At 46.2% G+C, this 27,706-nt stretch overlaps 2 protein-coding genes across 3 annotated transcripts in view; one reads left to right on the top strand and one right to left on the bottom strand.

Annotated features, from left to right (window-relative positions):
* Positions 1-252: 252 nt before the first annotated feature.
* Positions 253-27,706, top strand: part of LOC106572095 (cyclin-I) — a 58,308-nt gene continuing 30,854 nt past the window's right edge. Inside the window, exons 1-4 of one of the 2 annotated variants that reach the window (XM_014145951.3) lie at positions 253-571; positions 11,637-11,767; positions 16,660-16,796; positions 19,746-20,460. The gene's annotated coding sequence lies outside the window, so the exon portion shown is untranslated. Of the gene's footprint in view, positions 572-11,223; positions 11,396-11,636; positions 11,768-16,659; positions 16,797-19,745; positions 20,461-27,706 lie in introns of those variants that run through there. The other variant, XM_014145943.3, reaches the window with a different exon arrangement.
* LOC106572117 (cyclin-G2) lies at positions 20,807-25,280 on the bottom strand. The gene is made up of 8 exons (XM_014145973.3): positions 25,184-25,280; positions 24,274-24,415; positions 23,952-24,092; positions 23,480-23,730; positions 23,130-23,208; positions 22,931-23,029; positions 22,372-22,574; positions 20,807-21,834 (listed from the first exon to the last, which is right to left on the bottom strand). Exons 2-8 carry the CDS (start codon positions 24,376-24,378, stop codon positions 21,675-21,677), a joined length of 1,038 nt encoding a protein of 345 aa, XP_014001448.3. The 5' UTR covers positions 24,379-24,415; positions 25,184-25,280; the 3' UTR covers positions 20,807-21,674.

The following is a 27,706-nucleotide window of genomic DNA, read 5'->3' as shown; positions in this document are numbered from 1 at the left end:
TTTTGTACTTTCTTAATCAATACCCCGTCCAGCTGGCGGCGGTAATGCACCATTAACATTGGATGCCAACTGCTGTTAAACCCCATCGAAGAAGAAGGAAGACCGCAGCTGATCCGCTGCCCGGTGAAACGCTTTTCGCCCAGTTGGAGCGGCGCTGAACGTGTCCCGTCAATATATCTCGATCTTTTTAAACAGTGCGCATTTTAGCATTTTCTGGACGTTTTTTTTTTTTTTTTTTTATATATAGTTTTGACGTGGACATGGCACATTTTAAAGAGGGCTAATGAGAGCAGAGACGTAGTTATCATACTAGTTAGGTGTTTAGTTAGGTAACTAGTGGAAGCTATCTCAGCCACATGGTGTACATGTCCAGAACTGTCATGCGACGTGGTTGTTGGGCCGATGCGTTGCGTGTCTTTCCGTATGGATTACACATTTCCACAAGTTGTTTCGTTTTCTTTCTTTCACGGATTATTTTAACTCTGGACAACCCAGACAGGACAACCAAGACAGTCTTAGACTCGGGGTTGATATGGTCAAGTGTTGGAAATCAACGTTGCTCTTCATGAGGGTGAGTTGTGACGTCGATGGTAATGTAATTTCTAGTCCAGTTTGCCTCATCCAGCCAGACGTGACATAATGCGTGGACAAACTGGATTAAAATAATGGGTTTTTTTTTTTAAACACGTCAATTCGTTGATGTTTAGCACGGTGGTAGTCTACCAAAGACGTGGAAGTATGAATCTCAACACCCAGGTGAAGGGAGAGCCATGGGTACTAGAGGAACCCTTCAACACCAAAAACAGGTCATGTGGCCCCCGTCAATCTACTCTAATACCGGTTGTTGATCATGTTTGATAAAACAGTTAGTACGGTTACATGCAAACAATAATACTTTTGTGAATAATCGGAGAGAGGGAAAAAAAAGTTAGATTTAAATATTTACATGTTTTTACAATAACGATTTTCCCCAAATAATTCTGTTTACATGGAAGAGAACTAACTCTGATTAACGCCGTGTTCACCACCTAAAACATTACACAGGAAACGGTGTTTTATTTTGGCCTATGCTTAGATTATGACCTACCCCGAATAAAATGAAACAGATTAAGGTGTTAACATGACTAATGCCATTATTATTCTACCTTTATTTCAAACAAGGAACTCAGACTGAGACCAAGGTCTCTCTTCCAGCTGGGCCCTGCGTATACATGTTTACACATACAGTTTAGGTACAATGACACTCGGCCTATTGCCATAAAACAGTTAAATATCGACATTATTAGTGTGGATGTAAACGTTTTCATTATGATTTACTCGTGTGCAGGTTACTAATCATTTCAACTTTCAGATTTTGCTTGTTGTGAATTATTTTTTATTTTTTTCCTCCAGCAAATAGTCAGCAGCTCTCTGAGATCCTTTGGACATTACAGAGCATGTTAGAACTTTTTTTAACTTCCTGGTTTTTGAACTGTGAACAACACACACGTCTTTGGCTCTAGTGTCAAGTTATTTATATTTCATTTATTTTTTTATAAAAGCAGAACTTTGACCAGTATAACTACGAGGACGCATCTTGAACAATGAGGCAGTCACATACTTGGTGGAAACTTCCACTTTGGACAAGGGGGAAGAGAAGGGTGGTTGTCCTGATGGCTATTGTTCAGTGCTGAGTGTGGGCCAGAAATGTCACTGAGAAGTGAAAGAAATTCCATTAACGTGACAGATGACGCTCTTCGTGTTAACACTGATGTACATAGTGAGGAACCGTTGTAGGCCTTGTCCAAGCTGAGACACCGAGGCTTTCCACATCAACCATCACGCCTAGTTTCACAAATAGAGACTGTGAACATCGCATTCACCCTGAAACTATACTAAACAAAAATAGAAACGCAACATGCAACAATTTCATTGGTTTTTATATGAGGAAATCAAGTCAATTGAAATAAATTCATTAGGCCCTAATCTATGGATTTCACATGACTGCGAATACAGATGTGCATCTGTTGGTCACAGATAACTTAAAAAAAAAAAAATGGACCTCAGGATCTCGACACGTTACCTCTGTGCATTCAAATATCCATCGATAAAATGCTGTTTGGTTTGTTATCCGTAGCTTATGCCTGCCTATACCATAACTCCACCGTCACCGTGGGGCCCATACCATAACTCCACCGTGGGGCCTGTACCATAACTCCACCGTCACCGTGGGGCCCATACCATAACTCCACCGTGGGGCCCATACCATAACTCCACCGTCACCGTGGGGCCCATACCATAACTCCACCGTGGGGCCTGTACCATAACTCCACCGTCACCGTGGGGCCCATACCATAACTCCACCGTGGGGCCCATACCATAACTCCACCGTCACCGTGGGGCCCATACCATAACTCCACCGTGGGGCCCATACCATAACTCCACCGCCACCGTGGGGCCCATACCATAACTCCACCGTGGGGCCTATACCATAACTCCACCGTCACCGTGGGGCCCATACCATAACTCCACCGTCACCGTGGGGCCCATACCATAACTCCACCGTGGGGCCTGTACCATAACTCCACCGTCACCGTGGGGCCCATACCATAACTCCACCGTCACCGTGGGGCCCATACCATAACTCCACCGTGGGGCCCATACCATAACTCCACCGCCACCGTGGGGCCCATACCATAACTCCACCGTGGGGCCTATACCATAACTCCACCGTCACCGTGGGGCCCATACCATAACTCCACCGTCACCGTGGGGCCCATACCATAACTCCACCGTGGGGCCCATACCATAACTCCACCGTCACCGTGGGGCCCATACCATAACTCCACCGTGGGGCCCATACCATAACTCCACCGCCACCGTGGGGCCCATACCATAACTCCACCGTGGGGCCCATACCATAACTCCACCGTCACCGTGGGGCCCATACCATAACTCCACCGTCACCGTGGGGCCCATACCATAACTCCACCGTGGGGCCTGTACCATAACTCCACCGTCACCGTGGGGCCCATACCATAACTCCACCGTGGGGCCCATACCATAACTCCACCGTCACCGTGGGGCCCATACCATAACTCCACCGTGGGGCCCATACCATAACTCCACCGCCACCGTGGGGCCCATACCATAACTCCACCGTGGGGCCTATACCATAACTCCACCGTCACCGTGGGGCCCATACCATAACTCCACCGTCACCGTGGGGCCCATACCATAACTCCACCGTGGGGCCTATACCATAACTCCACCGTCACCGTGGGGCCCATACCATAACTCCACCGTCACCGTGGGGCCCATACCATAACTCCACCGTGGGGCCTATACCATAACTCCACCGTCACCGTGGGGCCCATACCATAACTCCACCGTCACCGTGGGGCCCATACCATAACTCCACCGTGGGGCCTATACCATAACTCCACCGTCACCGTGGGGCACTCGGTTCAAGACGTGGACATCAGCAAACCACTCGCCCACATGACGCCGTACACGTGGTCTGTGGTTGTCAGGCCGGTTGGATGTACTGCCAAATTCTCTAAAGTGACGTCGGAGGCGGATTATGGTAGAGTTGAACATGAACTGGTAACAGCTCTGGTGGACATTCCTGAAGTCAACATGCCAATTGCACGCTGCCTCAACTTCTGTGTTGTCACTAGGGTTTCACTTTTTGGGGAATATTCAGAGGTAGAAACTTTCCGTGGGAATATATGTGGAATTAACGAATACAAGGCTTAACACATCAATTAATATTAATACCATTTAAATGTAGATGTCTTTTGCATTGGATATATTTATCATATGGAGACAGAAACATAAACCCTTTACCTCATAAATAGACATAATTGTAAATTATTAAGTCTTTACAATAGAAATAAAAACAATTTAGTTATGAATTGGACTTTAATTAACTGAGTTGACTCTAAACATGGGATGATTTCACTGAAAACCAAAAGGGAATATTGAATGATCCCCAATGATCCATCGCATCTCCCAAAAATGTTTTCAACATACATCTGTTAAATGATAGTCTAGAAACTAAAGCTTTGGTTGTCTTCCTCTCAGGCTTCCATGTCTTCTCCCTGGACCTCCTCAATGTCCACCTCTTGAACATCAGACTCTGAGGCCTCATCTTCACTGTCACTTTCCAACCTTGTTGAGGATGGCTCGTTGTCAGGCTCAAAAAGCCTCAAATTTACCCAGATGGCCACCAATTGTTCAACCCTTGTATTGGTCAGCCTGTTGCATGCTTTGGTGTGTGTGTTCCCAAACAAGGACCAGTTGCGCTCTGAGGCGGCTGATGTTGGTGGGATTTGGAGGATGATGGAGGCAACAGGGGAAAGAACCTCAGATCCACAAAGTCCCTTCCACCAGGTGGCTGATGAGATATGTTTGCACGACTGCCATATTGCATCTCCATCCCAAAGCCCTTGCTTGGAAGTGTACTTCGCCAGACTGCCATGAACCGTGCCCTCATCCAGGCCAAGGTGGCGAGACACGGTAGTGATGACACCATAGGCCTTGTTGATCTCTGCACCAGACAGGATGCTCTTACCAGCATACTTGGGGTCCAACATGTACGCTGCGGCGTGTATGGGCTTCAGGCAGAAGTCTTCACGCTTTTTGACTTATTTCAGAACTGCAGTTTCCTCTGCTTGGAGAAACAGTGAAGTGGACAGGGCAGTAAGGATTTCTTCTCTTACATCTGCAAGCAGTCTGAACATCAGACAGGATGGCATTGTCTCCCTCAATCCGTGCAATGGCTACTGCTATAGGTTTCAGGAGTTCCAGGCTGCTTACCACTCTCTCCCAAAATACATAATCCAGAAGGATCCTCTTGATGGGGCTGTCCATATCGGCAGGCTGTGATATGGCCATTTCTTGGAGAGACTCCTTCCCCTCCAGGAGACTGTCAAACATGATGACAACACCATCCCAATGGGTGTTGCTGGGCAGCTTCAATGTGGTGCTCTTATTCTTCTCACTTTGCTTGGTGAGGTAGATTGCTGCTATAACTTGATGACCCTTCACATACCTAACCATTTCCTTGGCTCTCTTGTAGAGTGTATCCATTGTTTTCAGTGCCATGATGTCCTTGAGGAGCAGATTCAATGCATGAGCAGCACAGCCAATGGGTGTGATGTGAGGGTAGGACTCCTCCACTTTAGACCAAGTAGCCTTCATGTTCACAGCATTGTCTGTCACCAGTGCAAATACCTTCTGTGGTCCAAGGTCATTGATGACTGCCTTCAGCTCATCTGCAATGTAGAGACCGGTGTGTCTGTTGTCCCTTGTGTCTGTGCTCTTGTAGAATACTGGCTGAGGGGTGGAGATGATGTAGTTAATTATTCCTCGCCCATGAACATTCGACCACCCATCAGAGATGATTGCAATACAGTCTGTTTTCTCTATGATTTGCTTGACCTTCGCTTGAACTCTGTTGAACTCTGCATCCAGGAAATGAGTAGATAAAGCATGTCTGGTTGGAGGGGTGTATGCTGGGTGAAGAACATTCAGAAATCTCTTCCAATACACATTGCCTGTGAGCATCAGAGGTGAACCAGTTGCATACACAGCTCGAGCAAGACATTCATCAGCATTTCTCTGACTACGTTCCTCCATTGAGTCAAAAAAACTTCTGATTCCAGGAGGACCATGAGCTGTTGCTATCGATAAGGGGTCTGATTCATCATTTTCACCTCCAATAGAAGTACAGGGACTTTTTGTCAGAGGTTGCTTGTTGTGAGCTCTGAGGGAACTTTATGCACTTGGCCAGATGATTCTGAATCTTTGTTGCATTCTTCACATATGATTTGGCACAGTATTTGCAAATATGCACAGCTTTTCCTTAAACATTAGCTGCTGTGAAATGTCTCCACATATCAGATTGTGGCATTTTCCTGTAAAGATGAGAAAAAAATGAGTTAAAAAACATACAATTCCATGTACAGATAAATAGTTAAGCAGTTAGATTAAACAATTCCATTGTAAGATGAATGTTTTAAATTGAAACAGGTGAATTAACACTCCTCAGTTAGCAGGCTCAAGCAAGCTAAAACCCACATGGTAGCAAAAACTAACTAACAGAAATTGTTAACAAGTTAGAAATGATTTAAACACACTTTGCTGTAGGCTACTATTTACTAGTTAACAAAAAATCATGTATGTCATATAAAATATATTCACCCCATCCAGTATTGTAATCAAAACTTACCAGAAAGCATGTAGTCCTTGGCTCAGACAGTGTAGTAGTGTGGGCTCAATAGCATCTCATTAGAGTGCAAGGTCTTGAGAATCATTTGTACATGTGATGGAAGAATGCACTGTTCATGCAGAGGGTTGCAATTCCATTGAATTGCGGATAGTTTAACCAAAATATGCCACAAGGCCTACAGTTTCCTTATGTGTATCCCACAAAAATAAAAGGTTCATTGTTATAAGCTAACTATTTTTGATGAATTTAAGCTCAGGAATTTAAGCTCAGAAATCTACCTGAAAGTTTTTGACTCTTTGGAACCCTAGTTGTCACACAACTGCACATTTTAGTGGTGTTTTATTGTCCCCAGCACAAGGTGCACCTGTGTAATGCTTATGCTGTTTAATGAGCTTCTTGATATGTCAGGTGGATGGATAATCTTGGTGAAGGATAAATGCTCACTAACAGGGATGTAAACAGATGTGTGCACCAAATTTGATAGAAATAAGCATTTTGTTCATATGGAACATTTCTGGGATCTTTTATTTTAGCTCATGAACACTTTACATGTTCGGTTTTATATTTGTATTCAGTGTATTTGAAAGGCACTACAATCCTATACTTTTTTTTATCTTTTTTTAAAAAAAAATTTTCATCCAGATCTTAACATGTCATTTCTTAATTTGACAGTCATGTGTTGGTGGCAAATGCGGTGGGGCAATGGCTTGTTTTTTAGTGGTCATTAGGCAGAGTACACAATCCCGTTTTCCTTCACCCGGGGTAGAATGGTTATTGAACTGAAGGAACGGTTACGTTGTGCAAACAAAAAAAGGAATTATCTCTCTGCTGTTTCCTTGGTGACGCCCTCTGACTACTTAAACTCCCGTTGTTGTCCATCTGGCATTGCTTCAAGTTGAAATCCCTTCATAGCTCAGTTGGTAGAGCATGGTGCTTGCGATGCCAGGCTAGTGGGTAGGGCTGTACGATATGGGTAAAAAAAAAAAGAATTGAATTGTGATATTTTTTGAATTTTTTATTTATTTTACTTGTAATTTATAGATCAAAACATTTGGGTAAACTGTTGTAATCATATCACTAGAATGATAAAATGTGAATTATGGTTGGAATACAGTGGGCACTAGGAAATGAGGTTTAGTTTTGTCATGACAATGAATTTAAAAGTAAGGGAGGAGATTGGTGTAGGAACCAAAACGTTAGTCTGTGTTTCCCCATGGGTCTTGAATTAGATTCAAATGGTTACATTGAAAGATTTCTTAATATTCTTTGTGTTTTTCTTTTCTGATTTTGATGAAGCTGTTGCACAAATGATGCTGATACACTTCTCCACTGGTACCGGGCTGTATTAGAGCAAATGTTTGCTAGCATGTGATTAGCATTAGGTGCTAACACCATTTAATTATTTTTTTCACTCACATTTGCAGCTTGCGTGGACCGACTAACTAGCTTTTTGCAGCGAGCAAGTTACACAAACTTTATTAATATAGAAAATATAGAAGACTCACTACTGGTACCCCGTGTATATAGCCAAGTTATCGTTACTCATTCTGTATTTATTATTAGATGTTATTACATACATTTTTTTGTGTGTCTTGTTGGGAAGGGCCCGTATGTAAGCATTTCACTGTTGGTCTATACCTTTTTCTTTACGAAGCATGTGACGAGAACAATTTCATTTGTTTTGTCTTGAAATTGCCTTACTGACAGGCTGCCCTTTTTCCCTACAATGCGGTCTGACGGCAGACACTGCACCACTAATTTATCAATTCAATTTGAACTGCCTTTTTTATTTTTATTTTTTAACTTGTGACCTGATTTTCTTCGATTATTGCTCCGTTACATCAACTTTTATTCAGAAACGGGCATTTAAATTCCATTAACTAGTTCCAAACTCTAGTGCAGTACCGCAGACTTCCACAGGGTGGCGCTGGAGATCCATGCAGGAAACCCTCCATGTTTTGATGTGAGTCACAAGCCTCTAATTCCAGCTCAATGGTACAATCAGACAGATCACTGTTGGCCTTCAGCAGGATGAATGTAAAGCACATCATCCATGCCTGTGTTGTATTTCCAACGCTGTATCCTAATTGTGACATGGGTTGGGATATGTTACAAATCCGCCCCGCTGCTAGGCTACCCTAACTGCCGGCCCCGCTGCTAGGCTACCCTAACTGCCGGCCCCGCTGCTAGGCTACCCTAACTGCCGCCCCGCTGCTAGGCTACCCTAACTGCCGCCCCGCTGCTAGGCTACCCTAACTGCCGCCCCGCTGCTAGGCTACCTAGCCAGTCCTCTTTGCATTCACATTGCTATGTTTACAAAGTTTTTACAAAGTGCAGGACAAGCCATTCAATCAGATGGCTTGGTTTGGATTTGCCTCCAATGCTCCTTATCGGACACATCACGTCACTCTATACTCCTCTGTAAACTGGTCATCTCTGTAAACCCGTCACAAGACCCACTGGTTGATGCTTATTTATAAAACCCTCTTAGGCCTCACTCCCCCCTATCTGAGATATCTACTGCAACCCTCATCCTCCACATACAACACCCGTTCACTCCCCCCTATCTGAGATATCTACTGCAGCCCTCATCCTCCACATACAACACCCGTTCACTCCCCCCCATCTGAGATATCTACTGCAGCCCTCATCCTCCACATACAACACCCGTTCTACCAGTCACATTCTGTTAAAGGTCCCCAAAGCACACACATCCCTGGGTCGCTCGTCTTTTCAGTTCGCTGCAGCTAGCGACTGGAACGAGCTACAACAAACACTCAAACTGGACCGTTTTATCTCCGTCTCTTCATTCAAAGACTCAATCATGGACACTCTTACTGACAGTTGTGGCTGCTTTGTGTGATGTATTGTTGTCTCTACCTTCTTGACCTTTGTGCTGTTGTCTGTGCCCAATAATGTTTGTACCCTGTTTTGTGCTGCTACCATGTTGTTGTCATGTTGCTACCATGCTGTGTTGTCATGTGTTGCTATGTTGTTGTCTTAGGTCTCTCTTTAAGTAGTGTTGTGTTGTCTCTCTCTCTGTCTCTGTGTGTGTGTGTGTGTGTTTTGTCCTATATTTATATTTTTGTATTTTTAATCCCAGCCCCCGTCCCCGCAGGAGGCCTTTTGCCTTTTGGTAGGCCGTCATTGTAAATATGAATTTGTTCTTAACTGACTTGCCTCGTTAAGTGAATACAAATAAAGTCAATGTATTATTGGACAGCTAGAGATACCTACTTATGTTTTGGAAGCAAGTAGATTTTGTTGAAATATGAGACATAATAATTGTATTCAGAAGATACTATAAACATGTACATTTTGATTTGTAACAGAATAAATAGTAATATAACTGCAGAATAAATAATGCTGTAGTTGAATTGTACTCCCAAGGTACTGGCCCTTTAAGAGCTAGAATAGAATTTGTTCCTTATGTTGTGCTTCTCACCAGATATATTGTCTCCTCCCACTATTCAAACCCATAATTAATAAACAGCTGATGAAGGTCTCGTAGCCTAAAGATCACATATTGCAAACAAATAATTTGAACTAAAAACTCAATTTTGGAATTTCTGTGGGTCCTTGACAATCGCTAATCAATATCCAAAAACAGTAAAACATTTTTGGCTCTGTTCCTGAGACGACGAGAGACACACACTGATTGGCTCTGTTCCTGAGACGACGAGAGACACACACTGATTGGCTCTGTTCCTGAGACGACGAGAGACACACACTGATTGGCTCTGTTCCTGAGACGACGAGAGACACACACTGATTGGCTCGGTTCCTTAGACGACGTGTGTGTGTGTGTGTGTGTGTCCTGTATGAACACAATGTCAGGCCACCCAGCATGTAAACACACAACAGAGCCCTGGCTGTAAGGTCATTTAAGGTCACATACTCCATCTGACCTGTCATGCTGTAGGCCTGTAGGGCATTCTGGTTCGACGCTGTAGGACTCTAGGGCATTCTGGTTCGACGCTGTAGGACTCTAGGGCATTCTGGTTCGACGCTGTAGGACTCTAGGGCATTCTGGTTCGACGCTGTAGGACTCTAGGGCATTCTGGTTCGACGCTGTAGGACTCTAGGGCATTCTGGTTCGACGCTGTAGGACTCTAGGGCATTCTGGTTCGACGCTGTAGGACTCTAGGGCATTCTGGTTCGACGCTGTAGGACTCTAGGGCATTCTGGTTCGACGCTGTAGGACTCTAGGCTGTGTATTTCTGGGGATTAAAGTTCTCTCTGGCCCTGATGCTCCGCAGTATGAGCAGAAAGCTAGTCTGTTTGTAGCTATGATTCTTTCACATATTATCCTCATGATAGGTTTTCTCTGCACATGTAACTCAGATTTTTAGGAATAGTTTTGCAGTCACCACAGTTGTATTTGTGATTAAGTAGTGTTTCTCCTCCAGCCCAGAGTTGGGACAATTCTATTTCAATTCAGGAAGTACACTTAAATTCCAATCCCCGAGTCTTCTTCAAGGCTTTTCAATGAGGGAAATTCAGAATTAGAATTTCAGTGTACTTCCTGAATTGACTGGAATTGACCCAAACCCTGCTACAGACTGTTAATGTAAACCAGCGTGTAAACGGCTTGTCTTTTAGTCTCCATGTGCAGGGAGTGGAGAAAGGGTACGAGGTTAAGATACCGGTCACTAAACTTATGGCCCTGCCCCAATAATTTACCCTTCTCAGGTTCTCCACTACCCCTCTCCCTCAGTGTGCAACTCCCCTTCATGGATTTAAAATCTTGGATTGTTGCAAGTAAACAGTAACAGGAGTGGGTTTCCACCCTTGTTAAATCCCTGACGGGGGGGGGGGGGGGGTAATACACAAGACAAGGACACACTGCAGGAGAACGCTGCTGAATTGGGATGAAGCTGATGAAGTTTTAAATCCACGGTAGGGTTCCCACATCGGGAGAGGGGTAGAGAATTGGGCCACCGAATCTCTCAGCTAGTACTACTGTTGGTATTTCCCATAGTCCCGTCATGTCACACACACACGTCTCTTGTCATGTCAGGAGGACGGTAAAACCTGGACTTCAACGCTGTTGTCATGGAGATGGACAACGGCGTCACGGAGACTTCAACGCTGTTGTCATGGAGATGGTGTGACTTCTCTGACCACCCCAGGGCGGTGATGTGTGCTGACTGGACAGGTGTGGAGTTCACTGATACCAGGGTAATTTAACACTGTAAAGCCACTCCACGGGTACCTGTTGATTTTAGGTGTTTTGTAACTGTGTTGCCTGGCTGACTGGACAAAAGGATTTAACCTAGCCGTGTCTGATCAACTCGTACGTGTTTCCAGCTGGAAATAGGACAACATGGCTGTTATTCAAACACTTAGACCTTTAGTGGAGTGACTGTGGTAGATGTTAAAATCTGTTGTACTTTATGTTTTTATGTCTCTGTCTTTACAGACCAAAGACCGTCGTTGTCACACACCGAGTCATATCAGACACAACCTCTGACTGTACGAGTGGAGAAGGTCGTCCTGTCCAATGACCTGAGAGACGTCCACGCCTTTTTCCAGCACCTCGTCATCACACAGGTGCACAACTTTGGAATTACATTTTGTAGAGGCCCAATCATTCGGTTCACTGCTGATTTTTAACGGATACGCACTTGTCCTTCAGCTGGTGTAGTTTGGAAATGTCTGTGTCCCAAATGGAACCCTATTCCCTATATAGTGTTCTGACCAGAGCCCTGTGGTCCAACAGCACAACACCTTGATGAATTCATCTTGACAGCGTGTCTGCCAGTCCCTTGTTCACCTCACAGTAGTGGAATGTATATGTCTGTCTTTTTGCCTAAGTGTTTTTTTCCATAAGTACATGGAGTAGCCGGCCAGGTAGGAAGAGTAGCCGGCCAGGTAGGGGGGGGGGGGGGGAGTAGCCGGCCAGGTAGGGGGGGGGGGAGTAGCCGGCCAGGTAGGGGGGGGGGGGAGTAGCCGGCCAGGTAGGGGGGGGGGGGAGTAGCCGGCCAGGTAGGGGGGGGGGGAGTAGCCGGCCAGGTAGGGGGGGGGAGTAGCCGGCCAGGTGGGGGGGGGGGGGAGTAGCCGGCCAGGTAGGGGGGGGGGGGAGTAGCCGGCCAGGTAGGGGGGGGAGTAGCCGGCCAGGTGGGGGGGAGTAGCCGGCCAGGTAGGGTGGTAGGGAGGGTAGCCGGCCAGGTAGGAGGGGGGAGTAGCCGGCCTGGTAGGGTGGGAGGGAGGGTAGCCGGCCAGGTAGGGGGGGGGGGGAGTAGCCGGCCAGGTAGGGGGGGGGGGAGTAGCCGGCCAGGTAGGGGGGGGAGTAGCCGGCCAGGTAGGGGGGGGGGGAGTAGCCGGTCAGGTGGGGGGGAGTAGCCGGTCAGGTAGGGGGGGGTTGCCGGCCAGGCAGGTGGGGGGGAGTAGCCGGTCAGGTGGGGGGGAGTAGCCGGCCAGGTGGGGGGGGGAGTAGCCGGCCAGGTGGGGGGGGTGGGGGGGAGTAGCCGGCCAGGTGGGGGGGAGTAGCCGGCCAGGTGGGGGGGAGTAGCCGGCCAGGTAGGGGGGGGGGAGTAGCCGGCCAGGTGGGGGGGGAGTAGCCGGCCAGGTAGGGTGGTAGGGAGGGTAGCCGGCCAGGTAGGGGGGAGTAGCCGGCCTGGTAGGGTGGGAGGGAGGGTAGCCGGCCAGGTAGGGGGGGAGTAGCCGGCCAGGTAGGGGGGGGAGTAGCCGGTCAGGTGGGGGGGAGTAGCCGGTCAGGTGGGGGGGAGTAGCCGGCCAGGTGGGGGGGAGTAGCCGGTCAGGTGGGGGGGAGTAGCCGGCCAGGTAGGGGGGGGGGAGTAGCCGGCCAGGTGGGGGGGGGGGGAGTAGCCGGTCAGGTGGGGGGGGGGGGAGTAGCCGGCCAGGTGGGGGGGGAGTAGCCGGCCAGGTGGGGGGGGGGGGGAGTAGCCGGCCAGGTAGGGGGGGGTGGGGGGGAGTAGCCGGCCAGGTGGGGGGGGTGGGGGGGAGTAGCCGGTCAGGTGGGGGGGAGTAGCCGGTCAGGTAGGGGGGGGTGGGGGGGAGTAGCCGGCCAGGTGGGGGGGGGGGGAGTAGCCGGTCAGGTGGGGGGGGGGGAGTAGCCGGCCAGGTAGGGGGGGAGTAGCCGGCCAGGTAGGGGGGGGTGGGGGGGAGTAGCCGGCCAGGTGGGGGGGGTGGGGGGGAGTAGCCGGTCAGGTGGGGGGGAGTAGCCGGCCAGGTGGGGGGGGGGGAGTAGCCGGCCAGGTGGGGGGGGGGGGAGTAGCCGGCCAGGTGGGGGGGGAGTAGCCGGCCAGGTAGGGGGGGGAGTAGCCGGCCAGGTAGGGGGGGGTGGGGGGGAGTAGCCGGCCAGGTGGGGGGGGTGGGGGGGAGTAGCCGGCCAGGTGGGGGGGAGTAGCCGGTCAGGTGGGGGGGAGTAGCCGGCCAGGTAGGGGGGGGGGGGGGGAGTAGCCGGCCAGGTAGGGGGGGGTGGGGGGGAGTAGCCGGCCAGGTGGGGGGGGTGGGGGGGAGTAGCCGGTCAGGTGGGGGGGAGTAGCCGGCCAGGTGGGGGGGGGGGAGTAGCCGGCCAGGTGTGGGGGGGAGTAGCCGGCCAGGTGGGGGGGGGGGAGTAGCCGGCCAGGTGGGGGGGGGGGGAGTAGCCGGCCAGGTGGGGGGGGAGTAGCCGGCCAGGTAGGGGGGGAGTAGCCGGCCAGGTAGGGGGGGGTGGGGGGGAGTAGCCGGCCAGGTGGGGGGGGTGGGGGGGAGTAGCCGGCCAGGTGGGGGGGAGTAGCCGGTCAGGTGGGGGGGGAGTAGCCGGCCAGGTAGGGGGGGGGGGGGGGGGAGTAGCCGGTCAGGTAGGGGGGGGTGGGGGGGAGTAGCCGGCCAGGTGGGGGGGAGTAGCCGGTCAGGTGGGGGGGAGTAGCCGGCCAGGTAGGGGGGGGGGGGGGAGTAGCCGGTCAGGTGGGGGGGAGTAGCCGGCCGGGGGGGGGGGGGGGGAGTAGCCGGTCAGGTGGGGGGGGGGGGGAGTAGCCGGCCAGGTGGGGGGGAGTAGCCGGCCAGGTAGGGGGGGGGGGGGGGGGAGTAGCCGGTCAGGTAGGGGGGAGTAGCCGGTCAGGTGGGGGGGAGTAGCCGGCCAGGTAGGGGGGGGGGGGGGGGAGTAGCCGGCCAGGTGGGGGGGAGTAGCCGGCCAGGTAGGGGGGGGGGGGGGGGGAGTAGCCGGTCAGGTGGGGGGGAGTAGCCGGCCAGGTGGGGGGGAGTAGCCGGTCAGGTAGGGGGGGGGGAGTAGCCGGTCAGGGACTACGGAGCGGTGGAAGTTCCGATGGGTGTTTTTAACTGAATGAGCTCTATTTATGGCCTCTGCTACATTCTATTGCCCTGATTCCATCTGAAATACACTGCTAACTGAAGAAAATAAATGACTGGGCCACAACATTAATGAAGTGTATTTCAACTCGTTACATTACATGGGATTTGTGTAAATTCACTCACAGGAGATGATTTTAAGAAGTATCATGCTCTTCTACAAAAATAACCAGGGTAGTGAGAGGCGGGACAGACAGCAGACTGACCAACCAGCAGTGTCCCCTGTCATCACTCGCTTTGTGACTGATCGCTAAAATGCATATCGTCCATTCTAGAGGGAGAAGGCTTTTCGGCACGTGTCAAATTCATCCCGCGGAGGGCTGAGTGTCTGCAGGTTTAAGCTCTTCGCTTGTACTTGATTTAATGAATTAAGATCACTAATTAGTAAATAACTGGCCTCACTTGGTTTCGCTCTCAGATCTCAGGAAGTGATGTTGCTACAGTGCTCAGGTGTGTGCATTTTAATTCAATGGGTTTGTCTGTGTTTTCAGTGAATCATTTCCCTCAGGCCATCGCTGATAAACCAGTCTTACTTTAGAATCCGTGTTCAAATGGTGTTACACTGAACAACAACAAAATATAAGCTCAACATGTAAAGTGTTGGTCCTATGTTTCATGAGCTGAAAAAAAAATTACAGAAAAGGTTCTGTACACACAAAAAGCTTATTTCTCTCATTGTGAACACATTTGTTTACATCCCTGTTAGTGGGCATTTCTCCTTTGCCAAGATAATCCATCTACCTGACAGATGTGGCATATCAAGAAGTTGATTTAAACAGCCATGATCATTACACAGGTGCCCCTTGTGTTGGGGACAATAAAGGGCCACTCTAAAATGTGCAGTTTTGTCCCACAACACAATGCCACAGATGTCTCAAGTTTTGAGGGAGCGTTCGATTGGCATGCTGACTGCAGGAATGTCCGCCAGAGCTGTTGCCAGAGAATTTCATGTTCTATTCTCTACCAATCTCGTTTTAGAGAATGTGGCATTAAGTCCAACCAGCCTCACAATCGCATACCATGTGTAACCACAACCTCCACATCCAGCTTCTTCACCTGTGGGATAGTCTGACACCAGACACCCGGACCGCTAATGACCTGGTTTGAACATCCAAAGAATTTCTGCAACAACTGTCAAAAACTGTCTCAGGGAATTTCATCTGCGTGCTCATCGTCCTCACCAGGGTCTTGACCTGACTGCAGTTCGCCGTCGTAACTGACTTCAGTGGGCAAATGCTCGTCTTCGATGGCCACTGGCACGCTGGAGAAGTGTGCGCTTCACGGATGAATCCCGGTTTCAACTGTACCGGGCAGATGGCAGTCAGCGTGGACGGCGTCGTGTGGGCGAGTCATTTGCTGATGTCTACGTTGTGAACAGCGTTCCCCATGGTGGGGTTATGGGCAGGTATAAGCTACGGATAACGAACACAATTGCGTTTTATTGATTAGCAGTTTGAATGCACAGAGATACCGTGACGAGATCCTGAGGCCCATTGTTGTATCATTCATCTACCACCATCACCTCATGTTTCAGCATGATAATGCCCCATGTCGCAAGGATCTGTACACAATTCCTGGAAGATGAAAATGTCCCAGTTCTTCCATGTCTGGTGAGTATGCAGGCCATGTCACCCATTGAGCATGTTTGGGATGCCCTGGACCAATGTGTATGACAGCATGTTCCAGTTCCTGCTAATATCCAGCAACTTCACACAGCCATTGAAGAGGAGTGGGACAACATTCCACAGGCCACAATCAACAGCCTGATCAACTCTATGTGAAGGAGATGTTGTGCTGAATGAGGCAAATGGTGGTCACACCAGATACTGACTGGTTTCTGATGCATGTATATCTGTATTCCCAGTCATGTGAAATCCAGAGATTAGGGCCTCATGAATTTATTTCAATTGACTGATTTTCCTTTTATATAAACAGTAACTCGAGTAAAATCGTTGACGTTGTTACGTTTTTATATTGTTGCGTAAACTAGTAAAAGCTAAATGTTAAATTAGAAAACGAATACTATTTGAACCCAGGGCTGTCTGTTTCACTGTGATGATAAACACTGTTGTCTCACTGCTGTAAATGCTGACGTAATGTCTGTCTTTCTGCAATGTCTGGTTCTCCAGGTGGTAGGGAGAAAGGCTGCGTCACCAGAGGCCCACCTTTTGGACCTGCTCAGCCCCGGAGACCGCCTTGGACACCTGCCTGTCTAACTCCCTCAGACTGCACCACGCCCAGGACACACTAGCCATGTCTGCTGCTGGTAAGGACAGGAGTTGGTGTGTTATTGTACATTTGTCCAAGAGATGAGATGTTAATATCCATTAACAATCCAGTACAGGCACCCCCACACATACAGTGCATTCAGGAGGTATTCAGACCCCTGGACTTTTTCCACATTTAGTTACCTTACAGATTTATTCTAAAAATAGATTAAATTGTTTTTTTCATCATCATTCTCCACACAATACCCCCTAATGACATCACACTACCCCCATAATGACAACAAAAAACTAAAATATCACATTTACATAAGTATTCAGACCCTTTACTCAGTACTTTGTTGAAGCACCTTTGGCAGCGATTTACAACCTCAAGTCTTCTTGGGTATGACACTACAAGCTTGGCACACCTGTATTTGGGGAGTTTCTCACATTCTTCTCTGCAGATCCTCTCAAGCTCTGTCAGGTTGGATGGGGAGCGTCGCTGCACAGCTATTTTCAGGTCTCTCCAGAGATGTTCGATCTGGTTCAAGTCCGGGCTCTGGCTGGGCCACTCAAGGACATTCAGAGACTTGTCCTGAAGCCACTCCTGCTGTGTCTTGGCTGTGTGCTTAGGGGCGTTGTCCTGTTGGAAGGTGAACCTTTGCCCCAGTCTGTGGTCCTGAGCAGGTTTTGCTCTGTTCATCTTTCCCTTGATCCTGACTAGTCTCCCAGTCCCTACTGCTGAAAAACATCCCCACAACATGATGCTGCCACCACCATGCTTCACCGTAGGGATGTTTCCAGGTTTCCTCATGATGTGACCCTTCTCATTCAGGCCAAAGAGTTCAATCTTGGTTTCATCAGACCACAAAATCTTGTTTCTTATGGTCTGAGAGTGCCTTTTAGGTGCCTTTTGGCAAACTCCAAGTGGGCTGTCGTGTCTTTTACTGAGGAGTGGCTTCTGTCTGGCCACTCTACCATAAAGGCCTAATTGGTGGAATGCTGCAGAGATGGCTTCCCTTCTGGAAGGTTCTCCCATCTCCACAGAGGAACTCTGGAGCTCTGTCAGAGTGACCATTTAAGAATGATGGAGGCCACTGTGTTCCTGGGACCTTCAATGCTGCAGAAATGTTTTGGTACCCTTCCCCAGATCTGTGTTTCGACACAATCTTGTCTGAGATCTACGGACAATTCCTTCGACCTCACGGCTTGGTATTTGCTCTGACATGCACTGTCAACTGTTAGACCTTATATAGACAGGTGTGTGTCTTTCCAAATCATGTCCAATCAATTGGATTTACCACAGGTGGACTCCAATCAAGTTGTAGAAACATCAAGGATGATCAATGGAAACAGGTTCATCCTGTTTGTCATTAATGGGTTATTGTGCATAGATTTACTAGGAAATGTTTTTATTTAAGCCATTTTAGAAGAAGGCTTTAACGTAATAAAAAGTGAAGGGGTCTGAATACTTTCCAAATGCACCTTACAGACGAGAGGCTGGAAGCGACACATTGTTCCCAAATTATGGCTGTTTATGGGATGTTATTGTTCACTTGTCCCAAAGGATGTTGTGTTAAATATGTCAAACTGCACTTGAGCAAGACACTTAACCCGAATGTGCTACAGTGGCGCTGTACTACTAAGGGCTGACCCTGTAAAACAACACCTATCATACTACTATGGCTGACCCTGTACAACAACACCTATCATACTAATATGGCTGACCCTGTACAACAACACCTATCATACTACTATGGCTGACCCTGTACAACAACACCTATCATACTACTATGGCTGACCCTGTACAACAACACCTATCATACTACTATGGCTGACCCTGTACAACAACACCTATCATACTACTATGGCTGACCCTGTACAACAACACCTATCATACTACTATGGCTGACCCTGTACAACAACACCTATCATACTACTATGGCTGACCCTGTACAACAACACCTATCATACTACTATGGCTGACACTGTACAACAACACCTATCATACTACTATGGCTGACCCTGTACAACAACACCTATCATACTACTGTGGCTGACCCTGTACAACAACACCTATCATACTACTATGGCTGACCCTGTACAACAACACCTATCATACTACTATGGCTGACCCTGTACAACAACACCTATCATACTACTATGGCTGACCCTGTACAACAACACCTATCATACTACTATGGCTGACCCTGTACAACAACACCTATCATACTACTATGGCTGACCCTGTACAACAACACCTATCATACTACTATGGCTGACACTGTACAACAACACCTATCATACTACTATGGCTGACCCTGTACAACAACACCTATCATACTACTATGGCTGACCCTGTACAACAACACCTATCATACTACTATGGCTGACCCTGTACAACAACACCTATCATACTACTATGGCTGACACTGTACAACAACACCTATCATACTACTATGGCTGACCCTGTACAACAACACCTATCATACTACTATGGCTGACCCTGTACAACAACACCTATCATACTACTATGGCTGACACTGTACAACAACACCTATCATACTACTATGGCTGACCCTGTACAACAACACAGTACACTGCACCTATCCAGTGAAGGTGACATGTTTTGTGAGATGTAACTGGCCATGGCTAAATCAACCATCAGTGAAATGTGTTTACATATCTGGAGAATGTACTTTAGTTTTAATTCTCATTCAGCACATTAAAATCAATTTTTTTAGTTATCTGTTCCTACGTTTAGGTTTTCACTTTAACGTAAATTAATTTCCTTTCTTTCTTACCCAGACTGCACTACAAATGTCCCAATTGGGGGAAGATGATTATTTAGCTGATCACTTCTTTCTGCTGAGGAATGTTTTCTACTTGCCGTGACTGATATGTGGTAGTCTTGTACACCCTAGTGAATGCACTGACTAAGTCTGTGGTTAAAAAGTGTCTGTTAAATGACCAAAATATAAATTCAAACTTCTGATTTTGATTTGAAGGTGGAGACAAACAGGTCGATACATCGATCAGGCAGTTTCACCAATCAGACCCGGACTTGGCGCCTCTCTCTCTCTCCGGTTGGTCGACAGAGACCGTTTGGCCACAAGCTGCTACTACACCAAGTGGGATGTGCCGTCTGACCCGGGGGACACCGAGGGTTACCACACCTACACCACAGAAACAGACCAGGAACTCACAGCCCACTACACCTCATAGGAGTTCAGTAGTCGCAGCCCACTACACTACTGGGGAAGTTTGGTAGTTGTCCTTCCCAGCCCACTGATACATTATAGGGAACTTAGTTTAGTAGTTTCCTCCCCCAGCCCACTACCAGCAACAGCCCGGCGGGGGATGGACCTCCATAGGCCACTCAACTAGTTCCAAACCCTACACTGTTTGTAGTTTATCGCCCTTGACAACGGTAGGTTTGGACTCTTACCTCAGCGGTCATTTTGAGAACGGTGGTGGCAGCCTAGAAGAGGCCTCAGGATTATTTGTGGATCTCAGGGACCTGTGGAGGTCTCAATGAAGAGCAGCTATAGTCCCCTCAGCTTGATCCATCTCTGCCTCACAGAGGAACCCGAGTTGGACTATCCTTCCTAACCTCACAACTTAAACGGAAGAAGTCTGGCATGGGTCTCTGATCTCAGTATTGGTGGATGCAGCCTCATCTCAAACTGGTCCTTCTCAAACCAGATGATGGATGAAACTATGGCAAGTTCTCTTTAACTTTTGATTTGGTTGAGGGATTTCATGTGGGGGAGGTTTTGTGCCAGGACTGAATTGTCTATTGGGAGATTTCTTGGAAATCAAGAGCTAGCTTTAATTCAATCATCTTGTGTTTAAATATGGTTTTCTGACTGAAGCAGAATGGTTTGGTTGACCAACTAAGTTCATGTGCATTGGTTTCAGGAGATTTCTTGGAAATGCTAAAGCAACGTTTTATTTTTGTCTAGAAAATGGGGGTCCTTTTCTCTAGTCATTGGGTTCATATAGACTAGGCCCATACAGGTCTAACAAATGTAATGTACTATTTCTGATAGGAAACATGACAAAATAGTGACTTCAAAATAGTTTTAATGTTTTCTCACAGGCAAAAAATAAGTTACTATTCACAATTTTTTTTGTACATTTTACAAATTTACATTTTTTTTAACATTTCTTTACAAGTTCTTTTATGACACTTATCATACATTATGTTCTTCCTCACATACATACAATCCAAATAATTTAAAGAGCCTACAGCTAACAAATTGGCACCATAAAAGTTTAACAAGATCATAGTCACACTCACTCTTAATGACTAATCAGACTTTGGCGTTTACAGTAACTAACCAGCCTTGCCACCAGTCAACATGACTCAACAATAACACTCGTTATACAGAAACTGGGAAAAGTACATTTACCAGGTTAATGCGAGACAAATCCAGCCGCTTCAGAGAATTGTTTCCCAAATGGCACCCTATTCCCTATCTAGTGCACTACTTCTGACCAGGACACACAAGGCTCTGGTCAAAAGTAGTGCACTATGGGAGGGTGCCATTTGGGACAGATATACAAAGTGGCTGGAATGTGAGACAAATCCAAACATGCACCACACTACAAAAATTTGATTTAGCTGCCTGTCTTCAGGATTGTGCAAACTTTCTCACATTTCTGTATGTTTGTTTTTAGCTTTAAAAAATGCTGTATATTGATTTTGTTTTCTGTAATGAGCCACACTGTGGTAGCCCTATAGAAGGCTAACAAAAACATTTACTACGGTATATAGAGAAGCTATTTTCTGGTTCGTATTCACTACGAACAAAATAGACCGTCACAGGGAGGGACAAACCTGAACGTGCCCAATGACCGCTTGTTAACTGTTGCAAAACTTTTAGCTACGTTTTGAATTAAATGAACATGACCCTACATTAGAAAAGGTGTTTTTAACCCAGGCACTGTGGCTCCCTCATAGGGCTTTGGTGGTATTTGTTGTGGGGTTTTTGGCAGAGGAAGTTTAGAGGGAAGTAAGGTCCCTCCGCGTCAGAGCCCAGGGAACTGCTCAGACTCTCCTCCCCTGAACTCATGTCTTCACATGAGTCTTCACTGGAAGAACAAGAGGAAAAACAGTTCAAATTCACAATATTCCTTAGTTCATCCTGTTTGCAGTTGTCAATGTAATTTAATCATTTTTATTATTGGTCTGACTACAAGACCCATCCCAAGTCTTATGTGGAGATTTAACTGCTATTGTTTGACTACAAGACCCATCCCAAAGTCTTATGTGGAGGTTTAACTGGTTGTGTAATGTGGTTGAGCAGTTAATGTGGTTGAGCAGTTATGGGAACTATTGTTGCTAGGTACGAGTAGGACGTGACAGAAGTCACTTAACACTCAGACATTAAGTATGTGGGTTAGTTAGTGATACAAGAGCGAGAGGAGGAGTGGTCAAACTCTGAACAAAACACTGGAGCGGGAGGGGTGGGGCTTAAGTGTGTGTGTGTGGCTGGAGATTTCCCTACTTCTGTTATTCAGGGGATTTTCCAGAGTTCTTCCCCGTTGTCATAGTAGACTTTTTTGACTGCCTTGTAACAGAATGCACATTTTCTAGAATGTTAGAATGTTTTTGATACCCATGTATACCTTTCACTCTGATCCCAGCAGTCCTCAGGAATGGTTGGCAGTTCAGGGATGCTGTAGTAGCTGGTGTGAAGGTTCTGCGCTGTCCTTCTCGACACGATCCAGACAAGCTTCTTATTGTTGGGTTTGCTACATTCAGGAGAAGAGTAGTCGGACATACACTTGGCCACTAGTCCCTTCCAGTGTAGCAGCTCAAAGTCAGTGATCTGTAAAAGACAACCAGGGCATCATAACATTGGACACCAGGTTACATAGACTGGGTCAGCAGAAACCTTTGGGATGGATTCCAGGCGTTGTAAAAGGATAGCGGCTGTGAACTCGAGGCCGGGGAATGTGAAAGGGACCTTTTTATGTCTTTCCATAACCGTGCCAGTTGTCATATGAAACCTTTGACTAGGGTTGTAGGGCATACAATATTCAGAGATGGTTCCAGGGAAAAATAGGTTTCTTTTGTGTATAAATGTGACAGTTAACGTCGGGTTACTGTGTTAAACAAAAGGATTACATCATTGCTACGTGATAAAGCTTCAAGGATTTTCTAATAAGTGTATAATGTGTTTACCTTGAGATGTCTCTGAACATGATGTGCTATTTCTAACATATCAACAGATTGCATGGCTTCAATCTCCTGAGTGAGTAGTGACAGGGCCAAGACTGACGGCTGGAAGAGAAGAGACAAAATGCATCAAATTAGACTGCAGCTGCCAAGAGGCCTCCTGTAATAAGTAACATCTTATGGACTCTCTGTGGTAAATCATTACTTTAGCTTTGGAGAACGCGATCCGGCAGAGACAGGCTTTGAGCTGGACCTCTAGTGTGTCGAGGTTCAGGGTCTCCTTCCTGTAAAGGTTAAAATACTTATAAGAACCAATCTGGGTGTGAACAAAAAAAAAGTGTTAAGGCTATCTGTTACATAATTGAATTTGTTATGGTGGAATGGACACATGTTATTTGATCATGTCCAGAGAGAAGAGTTAAAACCATCATCCTACTTTCAGTCAGGACTAGTAAGTACATGTCTAGTTGTTCAAGCTACGTCACACTATTAACATCTTCCAAATGTGGTCGATTGCTAGGTGAATTGTAGTGTCTTTTTATAATGGGTTCTTACAGGTCTGAGGTATGGGCTCTTGTGATTCCGTGGTATAGGCGCAAAAACGTTAAGGCTGTGATGGCTTTGAGTTGGAAGTTGAGTTTCTCTGAAATGATCTTCTCCATGCGAGTGAGGTCCGAGACCGTAAACTTGCACTGGCCGATACGAATAAGCTCATTGGTGGAAGACACGTTACACTCCTCTTCGACTGCTTTGGCTGCGATGTGGAGGCAGCTGACGCCGATGCAGGCTAGATGTTTGGGTTGGACCTGAAGAGGAGAGACGCACACACACAAAAGCTTGGAATGAGTGGAAGTGGGGACAGGCTATTATTACTCACTGCAATTCCCTTTTATTTGTAGTTTGTCCTAAGCACATTATCGCTTTGTCATCAAAAGAAATGCAGAACACATGTCAACCTAATGTTGCTAATTAGCTTTAGAGTATGTAGAAATCACTAAATGTGCTCTTGATTGGGTCTTCATCTTACCTTCATCATGGCCAGGAATCGATCCAACAGGTTGACAGCCAGAACAAAAGTCTGTGTACTGTACCCAAAGAAACTAGTCAGGCTCCAGAGGTCCTCCACTTTGGTGTCCCTACATTTAGCTGATATACCCCTGCTGTCATTCTGTAATTAATAAGATCAAGATAAAATATTATTTCCTTACAGTATGCAACAGTAAGATTTTAGGCACTTACAGTGTATTAGTGTAAGGCGTTTCTGGACCAATTTGTTTTACCATAATGTTTAGGGATTCATATCAATCACGTGAACAATATTTATATTTAGCGACTGTACTGCAGACTACCTCTCCAGTCGATTCGATTATGCGGAGTCCTGTTTCCTTCGGAAGATAATTCCTCTCCTGTTCAAAATTGGTTATCAGCTCCCTCATAAGTTTCACCGTTTCCATGTCTGGACTCGGGTTACAGCAATCTGAATGTATTTCACTGTAAAACAAGACGGAGTGTGATGTTAGTAAATGTTTGTTCACCCGGTCAAGGTTTGCCCAACCCTGGTGTCAGATTTCTTAGGTTAACGCCTACTTAATCAGAACACAAACACACGAATCTAATTGGGATTTAAAGTGTAAAATCGTAAATATGATCAAATATCGTGAGATACTCAGACATTAAATAAAAAAACAAGCTTGAAATCCATTAGCTATGCTTCAAATCGTCGACGGGCGGGGGACAGATTCTTGTTCTTGCCGAGGAAGTGGTGCCTTAGCTGGCAAATCGGTCGACTTAGTTTTTTCCATAGAACTTGACGTTAACTCGACATCAAAATGTGTCTGAGTTTAAAAACTGTTTGCGGCTACTAGGTAGGTGATTTTAAAAGCCAACTTGTTTTCTAGTAAATAGAAAGAAATCGGTTGAGCGAAGAACTGAGAGCTAACGACAACGTTACAGACGATAAATAAAAGACAAGGACAAGACTGTAACGTTAGTTAGCTAACGGTAACTTAAAAATTAGTCGAAGTAAGATGCCAATTTCATCGACAAGCATGAAAAGGCAAGACCAAACGCATTAGTATAGTTTAAAAAAAAATCATAAACTTGATATAAAAATGTTACGTTTAATAATCCTCCAGGAAGCAATTTATTTTACTGGAATGGGATAAAATGTAAGATTTCACAAAACCAGTAATATTCACAATTTTACCTCCATCTATTCAATTTCCTTGCGTCAGCAATGTTAAAACTGTATATAATTACCTGTAATGTTAATTATATCGACATTTTCTACGGTGCCAGTCTCTTGTGTTGTTCCTGTTTTTACTGTCGCTTTTTGTTGTTGAGAGTTTCCGCACCCAGAAACTGACGTCAATACCGCGGTAGCCAATCCCGTACGGTATCCATCTTGGCTTGATTTATCCAGAAAAGTCTGCCTCTCCTGTACTTTACGGACCTATAAAATATATATATATATATTTTAAATATTCAATTCAAGAGATGGTAGTCCTACACAAATCAATGCTGTATTATTTAACGTTTTGTTATAAACGTTTCTTATGGTTCAAACAAAACAAAAAAATGGTTTAGTATGACCAGCTCCGATACTGACAATTCCACGGGCCAATCATCTTTCTTCTTTTTTGCCCGTTCAAATAGTCCGCCCAAAATTCTTCACTTCTATTGGATGCCTGGACAAACCCTTTTACTGACGAATGATTTGAAATAATTACCTCCGATTGTACATGGGGCATAAACATTTTTACTACCAGATTGTTTTTTTTTCTTGTCCAGTTGTCAACAGAATATTTGGACATTGGTTCAACGCTGACTAGGGGAGTTACTGAGAATACTGTTATAGTCAAGACAATTATTATTTATTTCACCTTTATTTAACCAGGTAGGCAAGTTGAGAACAAGTTCTCATTTACAACTGCGACCTGGCCATGATAAATTGGAGATAATTTTTTTCTGTTCCTGCACATCACACAATAACCTAGTTTTATAAATCAAATTCAATCATTCAAAGGAAAGAGGTATACATGCATTGGCAGTAAATTATTTTCCAGTTTTATGATTATTGTCAAGAAGAAAGCAGAAGTACACCATGTCGTTTATTTGTATATTAGGGAAAGAGGGATACCTAGTCAGTTGTACAACTCAATGCCTTCAACTGAAATGTGTCTTATGCATTTTAAACCCAACCCCTTTGAATCAGAGAGGTGTGGGGGGGCTGCCTTAATCGACATCCATGTCTTCGGCATCTGTGGGAACTGCCTTGCTTGGTGGCTGAATGACAGATTTTCTTTACCTTGTCAGCTCATTGATTCGATTCAGCAACCTTTCAGTTACTGGCCCAACACTCTAACCACTAGACTACCTGCCGCCCACAATCTGTGTCTTTTGTGTCCTATCCACATAATTATCACAGTTGTTTATTTATACAAATATTTGTCATCAGTCGTTGTTGCTGGCAAAGGGTCAACTAAACATATTACATAACGTATTATGGTAGGATTCATTCCCAATAGAAAAATATTCCTACCACACATTGAATACAATGGGGAAAAAACAAACGTTATGTCATAACTGAAATCTATCATGTCTTTTTAAGTAACCATAATAAAGTAGAAAATGTATCCCAAATATTGATACAATATTAATTTTCAACACTAGCTGTATAAGGGTGGGCAGGTCAAGATCTGTTTCTTGCTTTGCTCTTAGGATCTGGGCACCATTTTTAAAGGAGGGATTTCTGGGTTAGCGGTTGGTATAGAGGTGAAGCAGTTGAAGATTGTGACGTTGGTGTTTGTGACACCCGCCGTTTAGCACGATGCAGACCCGGCGGTGAAACAGGAGTCACTGACAGGCCTTTTTGTGTCGGTCTTTATCCGACAAAGTCGTGTTAGTTATCCTGTTAGAGAAGCTTTTGTGCCAAATCCACTGCAGTGTTTCAGGTGCCACATTTTATGGTCATATTGCAGCAGTGTGCAGGTGGGAGATTCAAAGATGTGGGAATTGTGCAGGAGGGCAATGGGACATTAGGATTGTATAGTTTTGGAGAAAGTTGTGTGTGTCAACTGTAGGGGTGCCCATGTTGCTGGGGATCGGAACTGTCCGGTGCAAGAGACGCAGGTTGAGTTGTCTAGAGGCAGAGTAGTGCAGAAGGTGTCATATGTTGAGGTAGTGAAGAAAGTAGAGGAGGATGGGTCAAGGATCCTGAGAGGATCCCTGTGAGTAGTAGATCTGTGTCATCACAGATAGATAGGCCAACGAGTGATATGCTTCAGTACGGTTGGCTTCTTAGCAATGGTTATCAACCGTACCGCAGAAATGGAACGTAAGTCACAGAAAATAGATGTGGTGGCAGCTGCAGAGAATTATATATTTTTATTTATTTAACTAGGCAAGTAGGTTAAGAACAAATTCATATTTTCAATGACGGCCAAACCCTAATCCAGACGACACTGGGGCCAATTGTGCTCCGCCCTAAGGGACTCCCAATCACGGCCGGATGTGATACAGCCTGGAATCGAACCAGGGTCTGTAGTGACACTTCTAGCACTGAGATGCAGTGCCTAAGACCGCTGCGCCACTCGAGGGACCCTGAGTATACTCGGGAGTAAATCGAGATTTGACTACAGAAGAGTTCCAGGGTGTATTGAGTGGTGGTGTCCCGTCCTCCCAGGCCGTTGGCATAGTGGGGTTTTAATGAGTGTAGGGTTAGTTGGAAGGGGTTTGTTATATATTTTTTGTATTAGTTATTTGGTTTAGTTTTTCCCCTTT

This window comes from Salmo salar, chromosome 01 (assembly GCF_965601325.2).
Source record: "Salmo salar chromosome 01, fSalSal1, whole genome shotgun sequence".
Classification (NCBI taxonomy): Eukaryota; Metazoa; Chordata; class Actinopteri; order Salmoniformes; family Salmonidae; genus Salmo; species Salmo salar.
This window is presented reverse-complemented; position numbering and strand designations above follow the sequence as displayed.

Coding starts and splice junctions, on each gene's coding strand:
- LOC106572117 (XM_014145973.3), bottom strand. CDS start 24,378: ATGGAAACGGTGAAACTTATGAGGGAGCTGATAACCAATTTTGAACAG. Junction 23,731..23,951: donor GATTCCTGGCCATGATGAAG/GTAAGATGAAGA, acceptor TCTCCTCTTCAG/GTCCAACCCAAACATCTAGC. Junction 21,835..22,371: donor TGCTGGGATCAGAGTGAAAG/GTATACATGGGT, acceptor TTGTTCTTCCAG/TGAAGACTCATGTGAAGACA.